General features: G+C 54.7%; 1 protein-coding gene across 1 annotated transcript in view; it reads right to left on the bottom strand.

The window, feature by feature from the left end:
- Positions 1-5015: 5015 nt before the first annotated feature.
- LMOD1 (leiomodin 1) overlaps positions 5016-21156 on the bottom strand; it is a 40928-nt gene continuing 24787 nt past the window's right edge. Inside the window, exons 2-3 of the mRNA XM_086693456.1 lie at positions 5927-7468; positions 5016-5042 (exon numbers count right to left, since the gene is read on the bottom strand). Of these exons, the coding sequence (XP_086549582.1) occupies positions 5016-5042; positions 5927-7468 (1569 nt within the window). The remainder of the gene's footprint in view (positions 5043-5926; positions 7469-21156) is intronic.

The following is a 21156-nucleotide window of genomic DNA, read 5'->3' as shown; positions in this document are numbered from 1 at the left end:
CAGCTGCCTTGGATCATCAGGGGACCCTAAGACATCACGTCCCCCACTGAGCCAGGCAGCTGCCCCCACCCTTGGAGATGCGTGTGCATCTAGCTAGACCCTATCCCTTGCCTTGTTCCCTGAGGACCCGGTCCTTGTGATCGCAGGACTTGTCTGGTGACAGATCCAGGAAAGGAAATTTTATAGTTTTTAATTCAAGTGGGAAAAGTGCCAGCTCAGCTTGGCAACAGCACCACCAACCAAGCGTCTCCTTTCCCCAACACCCATATGCTCAACGCCTCCTTCCCTCACCCTCCAAGGTCCTCCAGCCCTGCAGCCTTGTCTTCCAGCTAGGTCCTGCATATGGCCATTGTGCTAACCATGCCCTCTGGTGCCCTCAGGAAGGCTCTTGTCACCCAGGCTGGAGGTGGGGAGCTCCTGGGTCAGCATCAGAAACAACTATGGAGAGAGGTCTGTCCGTGGATTTACAGTCTCCTCCCTTCCTGGTGAAATCTTCAGGGGGTCCAAGAGTCTGCCCCAGGAACTGACTGAGACAGAAAGAGAAAGCTAATGCTGGTGGGGACAGAGCTGGGGCTACAGCTGCAAATCTGCCTTCTCTCTGAGGATGGGGAAAAAAGGTGGGAGCTGGGGTTACAGAGTATCCTGGCTTCCAGTCTGCAAATTCTGCCTTCATTCACACTTTAGGAGAGAGGGTCATCAAGGTTTAGAACCCAATCTCCTTTCCCTCTCTCCCTCTCTCCCCCTCCCCACCCCCCTTCCTCCTGAAGCTGAGAGGTGGAGGAGATTGGCAGGACAAGGTTTCTGAGTTTCCCTAAGAAAAGAGGTGTAAATGAATGCACAGCCATGCCAGTCAGAATTAATTATCCTTAAGTCCACAATCTGGGGCCAATTAAAACTTGCTTTGTCGTCTGGGATGGAAGGCAGTTTTATCCCAGTCATAGCTGCCTCCCAGAAGGGTAGAATCTCCCCTCCCCAACATTTCCAGTCAATTAACTGCAAAGCACTGAGAATTCTAAGGAAAAGGGGGAAACTATGGTAGAATGGGGCTTTCACATGCCCCGAGCAGAGAGGAGGCCCCTCTCACATTCTCTAGTTCTGTAAATAGGGAACCCTCTGGAATCTCTCCCCAAGCTCTACATGTATGACCCCATCTCATCTGCTCATTCCCAGGGACATGGGGCCAGCAGGAGCACAGAGCTGTAGCTGTCCCTCCTATCACCTTGTTCAGCAGCCAGCACCCCTGGAAACCAGGCAGGCACCCTACAAGGGGAGCAAGATACAGGGCAGGAGGAGCAGTGACCCTCCATGATTGGGGTCTCCAACGGTGTAAATGGGGTCCTGCAGGGCTGTGAGGGCACACTGAGGACCCTAAGGGGGGAGGTCTGGGAGGCACAGATGGAGGAGTGCTCTACACACAAGCAAGGGCACCTCTTGGCCACCTGTTCAGGCAGGGGAGAGGGGTGGCTGCGCTCAAAGGGGGAAGGCAGCGGTTCAGATGCAGGGAGAGAGCTAGGGCAGAGGGGAATGAGAATACAATGGGGGCCTGAGGAAGGAAAGGTTAGCAAGAAAGGGGAGCACTGCTGGGGGGGAGAGGTATAGAATGGGGGCAGCTGGAAAACGGACACCTCAGGCAAGGAGTGAGGAAGGGTAGGTGTGATAAAGGAAGAGGAGGATGCACAGGGCGGGGACGAGGACGGGGGCTGGATGTGTGTGGGGGCGTGGGGGGGGGGCACTCACCAGGCCTGGACTCCAGGCCAGCAGCCTGCCCCCCTCACCACAGATGGCGCAAGCCCTAGCTGGGCCTCAGGCTTGAGGCCAGTCCGTGGAGGAGTGGGGAGCTGCAGGTGGGCGCGGTGGGGTAGGCAACACATGACACTCCAGGCTTGGCGAGCATGGTGATCCAGAAGCCCCACTAGGTGGGTGACCCGTGTCCAAATCTAATGCTTCTTCAAGAAGGCTGCATGAGTGGCCATGCGCCCAACTCACAGCGCCTGGGACTGGAGCCCCTCGCTCACACGCCTGTGGAGCTCCTGCGACAGAGAGTGGGGTATCTCAGCGGCCCCAGCCCCCGCCATCCCGCCCACCGCCAGCGGCCGGCGCCAGGGCCCGGGTCCGAGGCCTGCGGGGGCGGGGCCGGAAGGTGGGAAGAAGGTGCGACAGTGGGTGTGGGCGGGCCCAGGGGGCTGAGAGCCCGATGCGAAGACGCCCTCCGTTGCCTGGCGGGAGACACGGGATGTGGCTCCGGGAACCGATGGGGCCGGTAGGGTGAGGCGGCGCGGAGGAAATGGCGGAGGGAAGCCCCTCGGCTCAGGTGGGTAGGACGAACCCGGCGACGAGAGACGTGGGTTTGAATACGGCTGCGTCACCTTGTTCAAGTCATTTGCTGCCTTTGACTCTCATTATCTTCCCTGTGAAAGGCGGGCGAGGGACGAGGATAGATCCTGTCCGGCTCTTGCATCCTGGGTTTCATGAAGGGAAATCCTAGCAGACGGGCGCCAGCGGAGGCGAATGGGGCAAGTGGGCGGCGATGGGTGCGCCACTCGGCAGAAACGCGGCCCCCAGAGAGGCCGGTTTCTCACATTCAGCCCATCCATGAGCACACATGGCCGCTCGCTGCCAGGCGCTCCCCCCGTCCCTCCCAGGCGGCCGGAAGGCGCAACCCAGGCCACTGACCTGGCGCTGCGTCCAGTCTACCCACCTTCCCTGCCCTCCAGCGCAGCTCCGGCGCGCCCCTGGCGCCGAGGGAGAACCGGGACGCGGCCTGCCGGCAGGTGGCGCTGCGCTCCCGCATTAGGTTCTAAGGCATCAGAGGACGAATGACCTCACCAGCCTCGGCTCTACCCACCCCTCCGGAAGAGAGCAAGAGGGCAGAGAGCGGCGCTAATCCCTTGTTGAGTGTGGACAGAAAGTGTGTGTGTGTGTGTGTGTGTGTGTGTGTGTGTGTGCGCGCGCGCGCGCTTAGTCTGGCTAAATCTTGCTTGGTAGAAAGGGCTTCCTGAGATGACAGTTTCTGTTGGAACCTTAAGACTTGGAGATCCTTCGTTCCGGTTTGGTTAGGCTTTCAGTGCTTTCCTGAGGCACCACGACCAGTCTCATTTCAGTAAGGGGATGAGGGGGACCTGTTATCAGATGTAGCTCTAGGAGCGGGAACTCGACCTGAGCTCTGTTTTTATTAGCTGTGTGATCATGGACCCGTAAGTTAACCTCTCTGGGCTGAACTTATCTGCAAAATGGAGATAATATTGGCATCCACCTCACAGAATTGAAAGAGCACCTGAAGTATCTTGCTAAAGCCTAGCAACCACAGACACAGGGTAAATGGAAGCCCTGGCTGCACTTAGCTCCAGGTAACACCCTTTGTGGGCCAGGAGGCGTCAAGCAGGGTTCTGTCTCCCCTCTCCTGGGCCCAGCCCTTGTTTTGGTTGTTGGGGCAGACAGGCGAGTGGGTGGAGGGAAAGGGCCACAGAGAAACCTGGGATCCAAGCTTTTTGCTCCCAGGACTAGCCTGCCTCTGTTTTTGGTCAGACCTAGCACGGCAATCCTCCTTCCTAGCAGGGACACCCCTTCCTTCCCCCCCGAAGATGGTGAAACTGCTGTGCTCCCTGCTCTTGAGGCAAAACCTGGAGACAAAAACTACCAGTGACCTAGACCCAAGGTGGCAGTCCCACGGTGCCAAGGGATGCTGGTACAGTTAAGCCACTCAAATCAGAAGGATGCTTTTGATGCACACCTGATGGAGGGCATGGGGGCACCATTAGGTCAGGAGAGAGCCTGCAGCTAGAGCAGGGGGGTGGTGACTGGGCACACTGGTAGGGGTGCTGCTCCCCAAATGGTCATTCACTTCTCTGCTCAGGGATGGCTGCCTTCCTGGGCTTGTGACTGCTGTGGGGAGCTGGCCCCAAGCCCACAGTTAGGAAGAGTCATGGGATGAGCATCCCCTGAACATGCCTAATATAGCCATCGCAGGGCCCTGTGCTCCACTCTGCCCCATCACCCCCAAAAGCGGCTCTGGCTAATGACTCCAGGCAGCAAGAATGGTCAGGAGCGGACCCTGGCTAAGGTCTAGTTTCCTTGGCCTGGTCCACCAGGTCAGTGGGGAGCCCTCTACTCAGGGCCGAGGTTTTCCCCTTGCACTGGACTTTCTGCAGAATGAACTTGTTATGTGGTCCACCCAAGATGGCATGGCAGGGAACCGGAGTGTCTAGAGTCCTCCATGGGGCCAGAGTGAGCATCAGCACCCTCAGTACGGTACAGAGGTGGGGCACAGTCATTCACAACTAAAGGCTTGTATATATTATCAAAATCTTATGGAAAAACAGATACACAGCTATTTATACAACAGCAGGTGGGTGTGAGGGAAACATCTGCTTTGGCATCAAACCTTCAGGACCAGCTGCCGTCTGTCCCTCTCCTCCCAGCTGGAGCCCACTCCCCACCAGGCACTTTCCACCCAGGCCAGCTGTCCCTGCCATGTCCTCTGATTAGCCCAGGAGGGGTTTCAGGGTGTCCTTAGCCCCTCCTTCTTCTCCCCTTGGGCCCTCATGCCCTCTCAATCTTCTGCCATTGCCCCACACAGAGGGCCATGGGCCCAGCAGCTTTGCCCCAAGGGCTCCTCAGAGGCCTGAATCCTGGCCCTGGAGGGCAGTGGGGCTGGGCTGGTTAGTGGTCCTGGTGGGACATCTTTCCTGAATCACAGGCCTTTTGCAACTTGACAGCTACTTGGGCCCCAGGCATGCCATCTTCTCAATGACACACTAAAAGGACTCTTCTTGTCCAGAAACCTCAGTTCCAGGTATAAAAGAAATTTTTGGAGAGCCTCAGAGACAAGAAAAGGAAAGTGAGAAGAGATCAGGCATCCTTCCTTGAACGTGGCCAGGCCTCTTGCTCTCCCACAGCAGAGTGGGGACATCCACAGCAGGTCAGCCAGGGCGGGGTGGGCGGGGTCTGTGCGGGCCTGGGAGGCAAGGCCTGGGCAGTCATGGCATTGGCAGACAGTGCCCCCCGGCAGTCTGGTCCTACTGAAGCAGTTTGGGCACCTCCACCTGTTAGGGCAAAGCAGAGACAGTTTAGAGAAAGGAGTCCAGCAAAGGGCTCTCTGCAATTCAATGCGCCTCCCGTTCATACACCTCAATGTATGTTTGTGAAATGAGTAAATGAGGTGTTGACACAGAGGAAGCATTTTTCCTTCTCTTTAAAAACTGGATGTCATCAAATGACCACGAGAATTACGCCTGAGCTTGTCTTTTATGTCATGGTGCCTAGCCCCAAATGATGGTGTGGGGGTAGGGTTAGCTGCCACCACCATCCAGTGAGACGGGCAGGTGACCATGGACTCTGTCACCAAAGATGGGGGGGAGGCAGAAGTTTGAGAAGAGGGGTCTCTAGGGATGGCTCATGTGTCTGTGGCACTGATTAGTCACCAGGAGATCCCCCTGAGGGCTGAATCTCCCAAAGACCTTTGGGATAAACAGATCTGTAGGACTAGGCTGGTCCTGAGAGGGAATTAGTAAAAGGGAGGTGGTTTTTGCTTTAGGAATGGGGGAGAGAAGACATGGTCGGGCCAGAGATGGAACTACGATGTAGAGGCTCTTTCTCTATTTCTGGGAGAAACTGGTTTAGCTGCAGTGTGGAGAAGTTGAGGCACGGAGTGAGAGGCTCAAGGAAGCTCCTTAGAGGAAGGAGAGAGTCCTCTCCCCCTGTGGGGATCAGGTGTGGCCTGCCCAGAGGCAGGGGGATGGATGGCGTGGCCAGAAGCGCCCTACGGACAAGCAGTCTGTACACATGGCTCCTCCCACAGCCCCCCCTTGCTGGTTCACCCTCTCCTCCAGCCCCGCTGCCCCCCCATCCGCCCCCTCTCCTCCAGCCCTGCTGGCTTCCCTCTCTCCTCCAACCCTGCTGCCCCATCCCCTGCCCCCTCTCCTCCAACCCTGCTGCCCCCCCCCTCCTCCAGCCCTGCTGGCCCCCTCTCCTCCAGCCCTGCTGGCCCCTGCCCACAACTACTTAACTTCTTGAGCTGCTTGAGGTTGCTGGAGCGAATAGCAGCCAGTAGCTGGTCGCGGGAGTTCTTCTCCTGGGCGGGGAGGACTTTGTCTCCCATCTTCCTCTGGGTAGCTGGTGACAAGGAGTTCTTCAGGTTCTCCATGATGAGGGGTGGGGCCAAGGGAGGTGGAGGCGGAGGTGGAGCGGCTGGAGCGCCCCCTTTCTTGGGCGAGTTCTTGGGCGAGGCCTTTGGAGATGGCTGGGGGGAGGGTTTGGGGGAGCCCTTGGCCAGCGCCCCTGACTTGGGCACCTCCAGCAGATCCTTCTTCTCCCCGCTGGCCTCCTGCGCCTGCCGTTGCTCCTGGAGCCGCTTTTGTCGCTGTTTGTCCATGTTGCGGCTGAGCAGGTTGGTGACCGTCATGCGGGGCCCAGCCAGCTCGAAATGGTAGCCCAGCTTGAGCAGGGTGGTGTTCTCCTTGAGCAGCTTGGCGATCTCCATCTCCGTCTTGCCGCCGCAGATGTGCCTCTGGTTGTGGAAGCGGAGCTCGGTCAGCGTGTTGTTCTGGAGGAGGGCCCGGAAGATGGCCAGGATGCCTTTGCCCGTGATGTGGTTAGAGTCCAGGTTCAGACTGGTGATGGTCTTGTTGGCCTTGAGCATGATGGCGATGGCGAAGGCCACGTGGTCATCGGCGCGCGTGTTGGCCAGGGCAAACACCTTGACCACAGTGTTGAACTCCAGAGCCTCGGTGAACCGGACTAAGATCTCATTCGTGATACAGTCTGAGTTGTTGACGTTCACCTCGGTCATCTCTGGGTCATTGTTCTTCACTCTCTCCAGAGGCTCATCAAATATGCTGGGGGCCGCTTCCTCCTCCGCCTTGGCAGGCCCTTCCGAGGGCTTGGTGGGGCTAGCGGGGGCCTGTTTCTCCAGGGCTTGGGTCTTGTTCTCTTCTTTGGGCTCCTTTTTATTTACGGACTCCTCTTTTTTCACTTTTTCATTCTCCCTTTTTGCATCCGTGTTCCCGCTTCCTCTTTTCACCTTCTCATCCTCCTTCCTGGCATCCACGGTCCTCCTCTCCCCTTTTCCCTTCCCGTCATCCTCTCTCTTACTCATCTCCTTCTCCTCTTTCTTCTTGTCTTTGTCTCTGCTTGGCCCCGTGCTCCTGTCACTGCCTTTCTTCTCTTCTTCCCTCCTTGGGGCTGCTGCCCTCTCCTCTCCCCTCCCCTCCTTCCCTGCCTCCTTTCTGTCCACCGCAGCCCTGACCCGACCCTTGTCAATACCCCTGATAAGCTTCTCCTCCTTGGGCTTCTCTCCACTTTTGCCATCGGCTTCATCTTTGTCTCTTGAGAAGCTTTTCTTTAAACCACCCCTCTTTGGCTCCTTCCCCAGGTCTGAGTCCTGTCTGGGGCCCAGGGTTTTTTTGCTGGCATCTCTGCCCCTTTCCTCTCCATTCTTGGCATCTGTCTTGGGCTCCACTTGCTTGTTTTCCTAAAAATTCAGAAAAGAAAAATAAACATGAAGAGCTGGCTACAGAGGGAGAGGAATGAGTATGGAGACAAGCACGGGGAGCATTTATATAACTGCCCTGGAGCCTCCAAAGGACTATGTCCACTGAGAACACCATAAGCTGTCGCGGTGATTCACGCTGTCACGGGTGATTTAGAAGGAATGCTTCCAGGGGTGCCTGGATGGCTCAATTGGTTAAACGACCGACTCTTGATTTCGGGTCAGGTCATGATCTCAAGGTCATGATCTCATGGTGGTGAGGTGAGGTGAGGTGAGGTGAGATAGAGCCCCGCGTTGGGCTTTGCCTGGGTGTTGAGCCTGCTTAAGATTCTCTCCCTCCCCCTGCCCCTCCACAACTTGTGCGCGCACACACTCTGTCTCTCAAAAAAAATTGAACAAAAAAAAAAAAAAAAAAAAAAAAAAAGGAATGCCTTGCTGAGCCATGTTGGAACCCAAGGTAAAAGGAAAAATCACTAATACTGGTCCTGTCTTTATTTAAAGCTGTGCATTTTTGGTTGTCATAGGTATTTTTGGCATTAAATTTGATTTTTAAAAATATCAGTTGTCTTGATGACCGAGCTTTTTGGTGCCCCTTGCACTGTGTTCTAGGCAAGTGCCTTGCACACCTCACCCTAGTGCTCGCCCTGCTTCCAAAGGGTAGTAGGTCAGTGGTCTTCAGACACTGGGATTTTACAGCTAATACCTTTCTAAAGGAACAAAACAAAGTTAGAGGGACCAACATAGGGCTGCTAACATTTTATTTTACCAATTAAAGATATTTATGGGGGGGGGGGGCTAGGTGGCTCCGTCAGTTGAGCATCTGACTCTTGATTTCATCTCAGGTCATGATCCCAGGGTCATGGGATTGAGCCCTGTGTTGGGCTCTGTGCCGAGTGTGGAGCCTGCTTGGGATTCTCTCTCTCTCTCCCTTCGCCCCTCTTCTCTGCTCTCTCTCTCTCAAAACAGGATATCTATAAATTGTATCTACTATTATCGTCTCATTGAAATAGGAAGGAGCTCACAGTAAAGAACTAAGGTAGGGGCGCCTGGGTGGCTCAGTCACTTGAGTGGGTGACCTGATTTTGGCTCAGGTCATGATCTCACAGTTTGTGAGATCGAGCCCCGCATCAGTCTCTGTGCTTGCAGCTCAGAGCCTACTTGGGATTCTCTCTCTCCCTCTCTCTCTACTCCTCCCCGGCTCATTCTCTCTCTCTCTTTCAAAATAAATAAACAGTAAAAAAAAAAAAAAAGTAAGGCAGATATAATAGAATAAAGGACACACCTTTACATCAAATATGTGTAGCTTTTTGAAAAGCCCACAATATTGTTCTCATTTTTTAGTAGAAACTTTGCTAAGGGTCAGCACCTCTCTGGGAGGAGCCCTAGAGTCCACTGAGTGAGCTGACCTCAGGAGGACTCTGCCAGATTCAGGATCTAGGATTCTGTGACTCCACTTTGACCACACAGACACTGAGAAGTTGTTCAGGGAGGCCTTGGAAGGGAGTCAGCTGAGATGTGCTAAAGGCTTGAATTTTACATGCAACGTGGACCACCCTGTACTTCCATGAGGCCCTGTTTCTTCCTCCACGAAGTTCCATGAAGTGTGAGCCTTATTTTGAAATACTTGCTTCCTACCCCCATCAGAAGAGCCAAAGGAGCATCAGGATTGCCTAAGATTAGATATTAGATTTACCTGCCCAACTGTGATAGAGACCCCAGAGCGACTGGGACCTCAAGGAATGTCCTTCCCTAAAGGTTTTTGTTTGTTTGTTTAAGTTTATTTATTTATGGCGGCGGGGGGGGGGGGGGGGGCGGGGTGGTTGTTGGGCAGGGAGAGAAGGAGAGAGAATCCCAGCAGGCTGTCAGCACAGAAACCCGACGTGGGGCTCGATCCCACAAACTGAAATTAAGACCTGAGCTGAAATCAAGAGTTGGCCGCTTAATGGACAACCGACTGAGCCACCCAGGTGCCCACCACCTCCCCAAAGGTTTTTTTTTTTAAGAAGAGGCTATGGCCTGATTATTAGAAAGGTTTTCTGTTTTTCAAGAGTGCCTGATTGGCATGTTGGAAGAGGAGGAGGAGGAAGGAAAAGCAACCCTGGATGGCACTGGTCCTCCCTCCCTCCCTCCCACCCAGCCCTTCCTCACTCCCACCCCCCACCCTGCCCTGACAAGACGGAATGGAGAACTGGTTGGTCCTATGGAAACAGTTTGTACCTGCACCACAAACACATGCCAGCGGGGACCAGCCCCGGGGTTTATTTAGCAGCAAAAGTCCTTGGCTCCTCTGCTAGAATCACAACAGGCAGCCAAGGGGCACGAGGCCTGGTGAGGCAGGGCTGAGGAATGTGCCCCTTCCCTCCTCCTGCCCTAGGGGGCAGCAGCACTGGGGGACTCACTGGTGCTTTCATGGTGGAGCAGGGTCCGCAGAGGGCTCTCTCACACTTCCTCTGGCCCCCACTGAACTGGATCTGACCCTTCGGATTACCCTGGATTACCCTTTCAGGGCGGGGAGCAGAAGTGATGGTGACTTTACTGTACCTTGACTTCAAAGGAGGAGGAAGCTCTCGGGAGTATGCAAATAGGATGTAAATGAGGAAATCCAGTGGATCAGCCCCTTTAGGACACTCCTAACATCTGCCCACAGCTCAGCCAGGAAATTCCAGCCCATCCCAGCTCAGAGTGGTTTCGTCACAAATTCCGTCCTGAGCGTGGAGGTGAGAGCTGGGTGCCACAGCCTCTCCAGCAGAGTCCAGCCCAGGCTCCAGAGGTCAGGCCCCCAAGGCGGGGAATCCTGCCCTCCCCTTCCAAAATGCACACCCTTCGGGATTTCTCAGTACCCACAGTGTGCTGCCCAGCTGCCCTCTGCATAGTTCCCACACCGATCACAGGCCTCACTTAGAGGGAAACTGGGGAGCCAGAGGAGAGGGATGGTAACTTAACCAGCAAGTTCAGGAAAAACTGGGTTCCAGATCTGACTGTCACCAGCAGCGGCCAAGTCAGTGTAACCTTTTCTGACCTTGTCCATTAGGGGCAAAGGCATTTCCCTCCACCTGCCCGGCAGCGCTCCGGGTGCCTGGCCGCCCCTGCTGCCCCCAGAACCTGCTCCACAGCTGTCTGCTCTCCCGATCAAACCCGTCCCACACTCAGACCAGGGCTCCCATTCGGAACCTTCCCCTGCTTTCCCATCAGGACTCCTTTCCCAACATTTTAACCCTCTCTCTGCCCTGACACCCCAGCCCTTGACCTCTCCCCTTGGTCTTCATCCAGGACTGTTCCCCACTCCCTCCTAGGGTACTCTCCCTACACTGGGGCCCCGGTTGGCTTGGAGCTGCCGAGTGTCTGTTCTTGAGGAGGTGTTCCAGCCCTTTAAAAAGAACCTAACGAAAGCCAGGCAGGGCGGGGGAGGGGAGCTGATTAATCATGGGTTTCCTCCAAATAGCCAGGAATGAGTGGGGCTGGGGCTTGTTGCTGCTCGTAGCCCTGAGAGCTCAGACGTTGCCTTAAAAGGAGAAGGAGCCCAGCGTCCTCCCAGGGCTGGGATTTCTGTTGAGCGAACTCCTCAGCACAAAACAGAGCTGCCTCCTTCTTGCTTATCTGAAAGGGAGTCCAAGCCAACTTCTTTTTGCTTCGAGAACTGGTGGCACATCCTGGTGACCTCTGGAGGTTATTTTTGCTTGTCCTCCTGTCTCTAGGCCTCACTCCACTATTCATCCCTTGTAGCAAGAGGGGTTTAGGTTAGCTATAACAAAGAACTTCTATAAAGCAAAGGTCCACAGGCTTCTAGATGAGAGACCTAAGCAGCAAAAGTTGTTCTTCCCTTTGGGAAAAGCTTTAGGGTTAGGGGAAGCCCACAGGGGTGGTTTGGGAATCCATCACGGAGGCAGAGGAATGGAGGAGATGACCTCTGAAAACCTCTAACAACCTGTGAAATGATGCAGGGACCTAGTAATCAGGCTCAGAGGGAAGAAGCAGGTCCTTTCCCCCATCTGCTCCAGACCTATGGCTTCATGGCGTTGCTCTGTCACTTGGGTTAGGATCCAACAAGCCAAATGCCTTTGATAGGTTCAGATGGCAGAACACAGCATCTTTTCCCTTACCGTGGGCCCTTGGATACTACTTCTAGAAGTCTTGTCTGATTGAACAGAGAAGAGAACATTTTACCACTTTTCATTGCCCAAGAGGGAGAGGAGAAGAATTGTCTCTCCAGAAGTTCCTAGAAAATGAGAACTTGCTGAGGGAAGGCCAAATCCCCTGTATGTGCTGCCCTCAGCCCTCAGCCCACAGTTGCCTAATACCTCACGTAGACCACCACCAAGGTCCTCTCCTTCCTATGACCCGTCACCTGCAGAGTAATCCCGCCAGAGGCCTATGCAAGGCAAAGAGTCTGCAGACCTCCCCAGAGGACAGCACCAAGATGAGATGGAACCTGGGGAAAATTTTTGTAACAGGACATGGAGGATGTGGGTCTGTCAAGCTCACTCCAGCCACTTGCCTAGGAGGGGGCAGAGCCAAGGAGGGCAGGGGTGACTGGCAATGACTGTGCCCTTCACGTGGGATCCACTGTCATGGATTCGGGTACATTTGTTCCATCCCCAAAGCAAGTCCGAGGGGATGTCAACTCAGATGGTTCAAGACCGGTCTTTTGCTAGGTTCCCCCGGGGCTTGCCTGGTGAGACAGACAGCCATTAGACTTTCTGTCTAGAGACCTCCACATGCACCAGCTCAAGCTCCAGGCTAGGGGCAGGGACTCCAGGCTCTGCAACTCTGCTTTAGTGGACTGTCTCCCAAGCCTTAGCTGAAGTCCTGAAGGCACTGACAGCCTCAGGGTCCAAGCTCATTAGAAGCCAGCATTTTTAGCTTGGCTCTGGACTACAGCCTGCTTCTTGTTCCTTGTGGATCAGGTTATATTTAGTAGGAAAACATCGGGGAACTCTGTGGCATCCCCCAGTCCTCCCAGTGCTCCAACCCCTCACCACGTCTCCTTCCTGGTCCTGCACCAATGCTCTCCGCCAGCCCCCAGCATGTCTCAGAGCCCACGATCATGTTCCCCTGCTTCTCCCATGGAAGCTGGCCCAGCAGAAGGCTGGAGCCCTGGCCCTACTCTCTCCAGCCACCTGGAGACCCGATGTCAGACACCACAGCTGCCAGGGTCTTCTGTCTGCAAGGGAGGGCAGGGAGGAGCCAGCCATAGGCTGGAAGGCGTGCCCAAGGTCCCCCAGGGGAACAGCACCCTTACACAGCTGGTGTGAAGGTCAGGGCTGCTAGCAGGCCCCGGGGCTTGTGAGGACCAAGGAAATTCACTCCCTACAACCTCATGCCTCATTCTACATGGAATGCCAACTCTTTTTTCCACCAAGAAGAAAAAGATTCTAGATTCTCCTGATCAGGAGTTTCAGAAGGACCGGGGCGCCCAGGTGGCTCAGTCAGTTAAGCATCCGACTTCAGCTCAGGTCATGATCTTGCAGTTTGTGAGTTCGAGCCCTGCTTTGGGCTCTGTGCTGACAGCTCGGAGCCTGGAGTCTGCTTCTGATTCTGTGTCTCCCTATCTCTCTGCTCCTCCCCTGTTCACACACTATCTCTCTCTCTCTCTCTCTCTCTCTCTCTCTCTCAAAAATAAACATTAAAAAACAAAAAGAAGTTTCAGGAGGACCAACTGCCTTTTGGGGAAAGTAGATTCCCAGAACTGGCGTTCGTGGGGAGGGCCAGCAAGGCCAACTTCCCTTGGTGGTCTGTGGGGCAAGAGTCCTCCACTGAGACTTAGCCCAGCTTGTTACACGGAGCTTAAGATTTTTTTTTCTTTTTTTTAAGTAGGCTCTGTGCCCAACATGGGACTTGAACATGTGACTCCAAGGTCAAGAGTTGCATGCTCTATGGACTAAGACAGCCAGATGCCCCTGATCTTTTTTTTTTTTTTTTGTAATTGAAGTGTAGTTGACATACGATGTTACATTAGTTTCAGATATACACATAGTGATTTGACAATTCTATACATTATACAGTAGAGCTTCAGATGTTGAAACACCTGATACAGTCCCTAGAAAGCTATAGGTTCCCTCCAGAGCTGTCAGGAAAACGGGGATTGTTCTGGAAATGTCCTCCCTCTGGTGGCATGGGGATTCATTGGCTCTGCAGGCAGCTGGCCCTCGTGCCAATCCCAGTTCTGCCCTCGACTAGCTGTGTGATCTTGGGCAGGCTGCACACCTCCTCTGAACCTGTCGTCTCATATGCAGAATGGAACCGACCAACCTGGAGCTCGTCGTTAGGTTGCAAGTGGTTGTAAGGAGACTTATACCAAGGTCCTGACACCAAGAAGGGCTTGAACAGGAGATAAACTGCCACGAGGCTGAGCCCTCCCTTCAGAAAAGTGCTGAGGCCAGTGGCAGGCAGGAGGGTTTGCCCCGCTCCCACCTGAGGCCCCTGCCCCCTGGCTTAGTATCGCAGTATTATTTGGAAGTGTGAAATCCAGCGCTCGCCCCGCGGTCGATGCAACTGCAGTTTGTATTTCCCCGTGAACAATGACACGACCACGTCCCAAACCCTGGAAAGCTGCCTGGGGAGCTAGAAGCCGGGAAGGGACCAGGTTGCTTTGGGAATTCTCTGTCACCCTCTCCCCCCAGTCCCATGGTGACAGAGGCAGGGGTGGAGTGCGACGGGAGCAGGTATCACCCACCCCACAACAGCGCTAGGGTTCTATGAATGGTGGGGTCTGTGCAGGCCTGGGGGTACAGAGATGCCTGTTCTCTAGGGCCAGCACCCTCCCCCCCCAAATCCTCCTGTGACCCTACTCATTCATCCACTGTGGCTTCATTCATCGGGAGGTATATATCAACCCCATCCTGGGGACATAGTGCTGCATAAGGCAGGCCCGCCCTCACAGCTTTGGGGGCATGGCAGGCAGGGGGACAAGTTGACATCAAGGTACGTGGCAGACGGTGCTGAGGCGGTGGCCCTGCTGCCTGAGAGTTACTGTTTCATCTGACAGCGTCCCTTCATGCCGGCCAGAGAATCACTGCGGCCTCCCGAAAAGGCCTGGCAGCCCGTCTCTCAACCATTTCCCACACTGAAGTTCCTTGACTCCTTGGCTCAGGGACGAGGCCTTGGTATCTCCCAGAAACCCCCCCTTTTTGGTTATCCCAGCCCTGCCCATTTTCAGATCATCCTGGGTTGGCTTCCCCTGTTTCACAGCGCCCCCCCCCCCCCCCCACTGTGGGGAAATGTTGTCTCCACGGGCCCTTGCAGGGTCCTGAGCAGCCCCCTTCTCATCCCTTGTAGCTATGGAGGGACTTATGGGGAAACTGAGATCACAAAGGATGGGCTCAAGAAGGAGGAAGGCAATGGGGAATGGGGGCAGAAAAGGGCTTTAACCTCGCCCCCTTGGGTTCACATTTCTGGGAACATACTTTATGGGGCATTCAAGGGCTTACACACAGAGACCCATGGGTACACTCAGCTCCTGTCCGTGACTGGCGTATAGTTGATCCCCTAAGAAACGGGATCAAAATGAGATTCCTAATTTTGGGGTGGGGGCTGTATCATCTGGTGTGCAGACTGCAAAAGTGCCTCCTCACCGTACCTCCTGAGACTGTGAGGACTGCGTACCTGGAGCCCCCAGCCCGTGAGTGAGGTGGGAGGGAGGATGAGGAGGCCCGGCATGGGGGCCTGCACGTCGCAGGTGCCTCTGTAAATGCTTGTTGGGCATGCCGACAAAGTACACCAGCCCCAGATAATTTGCATGGGTAACCTCAGAAATGGGCAGGTGTCAGGCCTGGAGAGACCCCCCCCCACCCCAGGTAGCCCTGGTAGGGCCCCTTGAAACCAGGGACCAGCAGCTGTCCCAGCCTTCTGCTCCCAGCCGGAAGTCCTGTGGGTTGACAGTGTGAGAGCCTATCCACACCTAATAAATATGACAAGCAATGTTGGAGGCTTGTGTCCTCTTGTCCCCCAAGGGAACGTGGGCCAAAGAAAGCCTCCAAACCAACCAGGGCTCCAGAGGGGTCATCTAGGGCACCCCCTGGGGGAATGTGTGCACCTGGTAAGCTCTGAGCGGAGAAGCCAAGGCTCATGCAGTCACAGAGCTAAGAAAAGCTGTGTCCCTGCAAGCATCCCAGACGCCCCTTGCTGCCCTGTCCCCTCTCTGTTTGGTCTCTCTGGCCTCCCTGTGCTCTCCAGGACCAGCCTGCTGTGAGCATGTGAATCAACTCTTGGAGTGGTGGGCAGGCTCCAGCCCCATGGTGGGATGTTCGTAGTTCATTGGGCCTAAGGTCTGGGAATGGCACCAATCTTTCTAGGGAAGGGCAAGGCCAACTCAAGCTGACCCTTTACCCAGTGAAGAAACTACATGGGAACGCTGGAGGAGCTCCTTTCATGGTTTTGAGCCCCATATTTCTAAAGGGCACGTTCCCCAGCCCTGGCTGCCAGCCCACTGGAGAAGTCAAGTTCAATCTTCTTCCCCAAATCCTCAGTCCACAACAGCTTTCTACTACGTTTCCTCTCCAGCAAAACAATTGCCAAATCAATGAGGGTTCATCGAGGTGCCGTTGGCTGTGCTTCACGTGGAGTTAGCAACTCCTGCAGCCCCGTGCTGGCTCTGCAGGGTGGTTACTGCCATCATCCCTGTGTCACAGAAGAAGAAACAGAAGCCCAGATCATGCAGCTATTACGTGAGGAAGCAAGGACTCAGGTTCTAGAGTCCGAACTGTTTACCTCTTTATTACACTGTCTTGCGTGAGTGGGTCACATGCCAAGCCGGTCTTTGACTTAAATGCCTGGTACAGAGATAGGCTCTCCACCCCCTGGCCGCCCAACCCTGAAAGAAGAATGTTTTAGTGTTTGCAAGGTGGGAGATGCCGTGCTAAGTGCCTCACGCAAGCCACCCATCTCATTCACTCCTCTGCGCTGCCACCAGAGGAGGGCCCAGCACGGAGAGGTTCCAACCTCCCTGGGAGGAAGCTTGGAAGAGGGCTGGCAGGGGTGGGGGACCTCGTGCTGCTGGCTGGTAGCGGCCAGGGTGACCTTCGCTTGTGTCTTCTTTTCCCACTGTTCCCTATAAGCTTGTATCATGGTCTTAACGACCATCACATTATGATGGCATCTTAGAGATAAGCCACAGAAAAGTCAGAATTCTGGACAATGTGCTCAGGGGCAGTCATGGCATCTGGGAGTCGGTGGAAACATTTTCGGCATCCTGCAGATGGTGTCATTCTTAAACAAGTCACATCAGTAGTAAGGGCGAGGACTGGATTTCAAGCTCAGATCTCTTGGGTTCTAAAGATCGTGCTCTTGTCTACTATGCTACGCTCACTCCCCACCATCAGACCCTAAGGAAGGAATGCCGGGTTCTGCCAGGCACTCCTGGCAAAGCACACAACACGGACCCGACGCTTGCCACCTGGGCATCTGATCACTCGGTCATACGCTTGAGGGGTGACAGCTCTGCCAGATGCTGGGCTCAGCTCCGGGGAGACAGAAATGGATGGCCATGAGTCTCTGCAGAGCCGGGAGAGGCACCTGGCGTCCCCTTGGATTTCGTGTTCAGGCTGGGAGGAGGGGCCATCTGGGAGGGAAGGGCCCATGGCTCTTGCAGGGTTAAGGGGAAGGTAGCCTCAAGAGAATAAAAATCAAGGTGCCAAGGTGGGGAAACCATGGCTGTCTCCAGTCAGGCCTGGAAGAGGGAACCCAAGGGGTACGTGGAAGATGGAGACCACCAGAAGCCTGGGGAAGGAGCCGGGCCTGTGGGGGACACGGAGGAGGCCTGGCTGAACAGGAGAAAGATCCATGTGGGTTTTCTGACAGAGGTGAACACTAGGTCTGAGAAAGCCCTCACAGAGCACAGAGCCAGAAAGTTGCACTGAGGAAGGTTCCATAAGTGGGGAGACACAGGAGCTGACCCCGAAGGAGGAGGAGGAGTTTGGGAAGCAGGGAAGGAGCCCTGCGTGTTGAGCACGAGGCTTTCCTCTGCAGCCTCACCTCCTCTGCCCTCGTTCCCAAGCCCCATCCTACAACTCTGTTCCTTTACAGGCACTTCTGCACCCCGTGTTCAGCGGGTTAACCTCTCTCTACCCATTGGGCGTGGCCTGCTTTAGGAAGTCGCCCCGGATCCCCCAGCCCCTGCCCTGGGCCCCTCCCCCACAACTCCCAGTCTTGGCCCCTATCACTCTGTCCCTTTGTCCATCTCCCCTTATGGGCCCATGGCCAGGAAGGATGCCTTATCATTCACTGGATCCCCGGCAGAGAGTGCCAGGCACATTGTAGGTGCTTGCTTGATAACTATTGAATGAATGAATGAGTGAATGAATGACTGAGTGAGTGAATGATGGCCACCAGATGCAGCCAAATATTAGTTTGGAATAATGAAGATCAAGAAAGCTTGTAGAATAAGGAGCTGAGCACAAATAAGTGCTCAAATAAGCACCAACATTGTTTGACGTTGGTGTTGGAGGTGAAAAGGGTGCACTCCCTCCACTCACCACTGGCAGAGACAAATTCCAAGGCCGAAATGCCAGTAGGCTCAGCGTCCGGTCTGGCCACAGGTTGGAGAGCCCTGGATGTCAGCCTTCTCGGCCTGGTCCAGGTGTGTTACATATCCCCAGCCCTTCAGCCCAGTTCCTGCGGGGGCTCCTTGGGCAGGGCACATGTTCCATAGCCCAGGGCAGGCCGAGTCGGGGTCAGACAAGGGGCCAGGGTTACTGGGAGAATGAATGCGTGTGATTCCACCTCACTTCTGGAAAGACACTCCAGGGCTCTGCCATTCAGTAGGGCCAGCTGTAGAGCATTTCTAGACTACTCACACCCTCTCCCGAGGAAGCCAGGCCTGAGACAGCTACAGGTGCCCTCTGCACAGTTGCGGCCTCTGCTGGTGGCTCTCCTGGCTCCCCATCCCTTCCCTCCTGGCACTGGGTCCAGATCGCCAGCCCCAAACCAGGTTTGACCGTAGGGTGCACCCCTGTGTATGTTACACATCCCAGGGTCCACACCCAGAAGGCCTGCTGGGTCTGTGGCTGCCTGCCTTGGCCTGCAGCCTTGAGGATGTCCAGAGCTGGAGGGGAAGGAGGTAGGAGCTGAGAGGCAGCTAGACAAGCCAGGCCAGCTCCCAGAGCCTGCCCACCAGTGACATTCCTTAAAGGAATGCAGTAAACAAGGAGAAGCCCAGCCCCATGGGGCCAGAGGTGGGAGGCTAGGGGTGGGAGTGGAGGCAGTGACAGCCATTCTATTCAATATCTTCACCACTTTATCCCAAAGGATGGAGCAGCTGGGGAGAGGTCAAGTTTGTTTTACCAAACCAGAGGTTTCTAAGAAGCTAGCTCTCAGAGCTGTCATCCATTAGCTAGTTCCCTGCGTGACCTCTCTGGGCCACTACTGGAAACATGATCTTTCAGGACAAGGCTAGAGTCCCCTGAACAACTCAGTTGTTATTTATCCAGGCCACCGCTGACCCTCTTGCTGCTGAGGCGGCGTGAGACTTGACAGCTGCTAAATGTTGCCTGCGAAGTGGGGACACCACAAAAAGTTTAAATTCAGGGTTTTTTTTCCTTTTTAAGGCTGAGTAAGATTCCATTATATCTATATGCCACATTTTGTTTATCTATTCATCCATGGAGGGGCGCTTGCACTGTTTCCACCTTTTTTGCTATTGTTCATAATGCTGCTATGAACGTGGGTGTGTGAACATCTGTTCCGGTCCTGACTTTCTGTTCTTTTGGGTCTCCACCCGGAAGTGGCGTCGCTGGAACGTGATCCAAATTCTGACTTCTCTGTACCACCCACCTGACTGCTTCGCCTCTGATCCTATCCAACGTGTTAACCACATTCTTGCAAATATCCTCCGCCGGGGCCATGCCCACTGGTCAGAGCCCCCTCCCTGAACCTCACCGCTCCATGATTGTGCCGCATGCCCCCCACAGGTTGCTGGGCCAGGCAGGGCAAGCAACCCACCCCTACAGTGGGGCTACTGCCCTCCACGCCCCGCAGCCTTGCCTCCTGGGTGACATCAATGCCGAGCCCTAGCACTAGGGTTAGAATGCCAGGTTCTAGTGTTTGCCCTTATGCCAATGTGGGGATCGTAACCCTTCACAGGGTTCGGAGCCTTCAGTGAACTGTTCCGTGCGAGGCCTTTGCAGCAGAGCCGAAGGCACTGGAAGCTGGCAGTAGAAGTTAGCTGTCATGATCTGGTTTCCCAGATTTACAGCTCTCTCCTGGTTCTCCCACCTGCACCTGTTCGAAGCTCTCAGATTCCTTGTCCTCCGTTTCTCATCCCACTCCGCCCCATTCTCAGCAGATCATCTCCCCTGCTCACTTCCCAGGAATCAACAGAAACCAGCCTGTGGGAATTCTCCAACTTCCCACCCTCTCTCTCCTACCAACTCACCGCCATCCTTTCCCCAGTCCTGGGAAGGACGAAGCACCTGTCCTCCTGTTCCAGGCTCACCGTGCCATGGACTCTGGCTCCCACACTCTCTCCCGTGGCCTTCACATCCCAGGTCAGTCAGATCTGTGCCTCGACCCCCCGGTCCCACTGGCTGCTGCCCCATACCAATAGCCTTTTATACCCAAACTTCCCCAAAATGTTCTTGTAAAGTCCCTACTCATTCCTGGATCCAACACACTCTCACCTCAGCCCCGAGATTCCATAGAAATTAGTTTCATCCAGATCATTACTGACCCCCTTATTGCTACATCAGGTTGACATTTGTATTCTTTATCTTGTTTAATTGCTTGGGAATTGCATGCCTCTTAAATGTGGGTGTTTTCAAGGTCTGATTTTGAGCCTCCTTTGTTTTCACTTTTAGGCCCTCTCCCTGGGTGACCTCATTTATTCTGATGGCATGAGTTGTGTTCTGTGTTCTGATGTCTCTCGAAGCTGTATTCCTGGGCTGGGCACCACTGCAGAGGTTCAGACCCTTGTATCCAACTGTCTGTTATACCTCCTGGCATGTCTGTCCCCACGTATCTTAAAATCTGAGATCCCCCTGGCTTCCCACCGCCATGTCCTTTCCTGCTCCACTCCCTGTCTTGGTGAATGGCTCTTCCAAACACCTGGTGGCTCAAGTCAGAAGTCCTGAAGGCAAGAGGATGGGAGGAATATGTGGGGAGAGGCGATGTGGACCCCTCTGCACTCACGCCATCCCAAGGGATTTGGGGAGAGGCTGTGAAATCAACCGATTTTATAAAAGATGGTTTTGGGGCGCCTGGGTGGCGCAGTCGGTTGAGCGTCCGACTTCAGCCAGGTCACGATCTCGCGGTCCGTGAGTTCGAGCCCCGCGTCGGGCTCTGGGCTGATGGCTCAGAGCCTGGAGCCTGTTTCCAGTTCTGTGTCTCCCTCTCTCTCTGCCCCTCCCCCGTTCATGCTCTGTCTCTCTCTGTCCCAAAAATAAATAAACGTTGGAAAAAAAAAAAAAAAAAAAGATGGTTTTATCTATCCCCTTATCTCCTACACACAGATGATGCAACCTCCTCACCCCCACTCCCATCAGTCCCTCCTCTCATCCTCACTGATGCTACTTTCATCCAGGCGGCTGTCACCTGTCACTGGGGCTACTGCAGCAACCTTCACCCTGGCCTTGCTGACCTCCTCTAGGATAGTCTTTACACCGCAACCACAGCGACTCTGCTGAAGCACAGATCTGTCGATTCACTTCTTTGCCTGAAACCTTCCATGGTTCTCCAGCACC

This window comes from Puma concolor, chromosome E4, assembly GCF_028749965.1.
Source record: "Puma concolor isolate L17-30 chromosome E4, mPumCon1.1.hap2, whole genome shotgun sequence".
Taxonomy (NCBI): Eukaryota; Metazoa; Chordata; class Mammalia; order Carnivora; family Felidae; genus Puma; species Puma concolor.
Note: the sequence above shows the minus strand (reverse complement) of the source record. Positions and strands in the feature narration are given on the sequence as shown.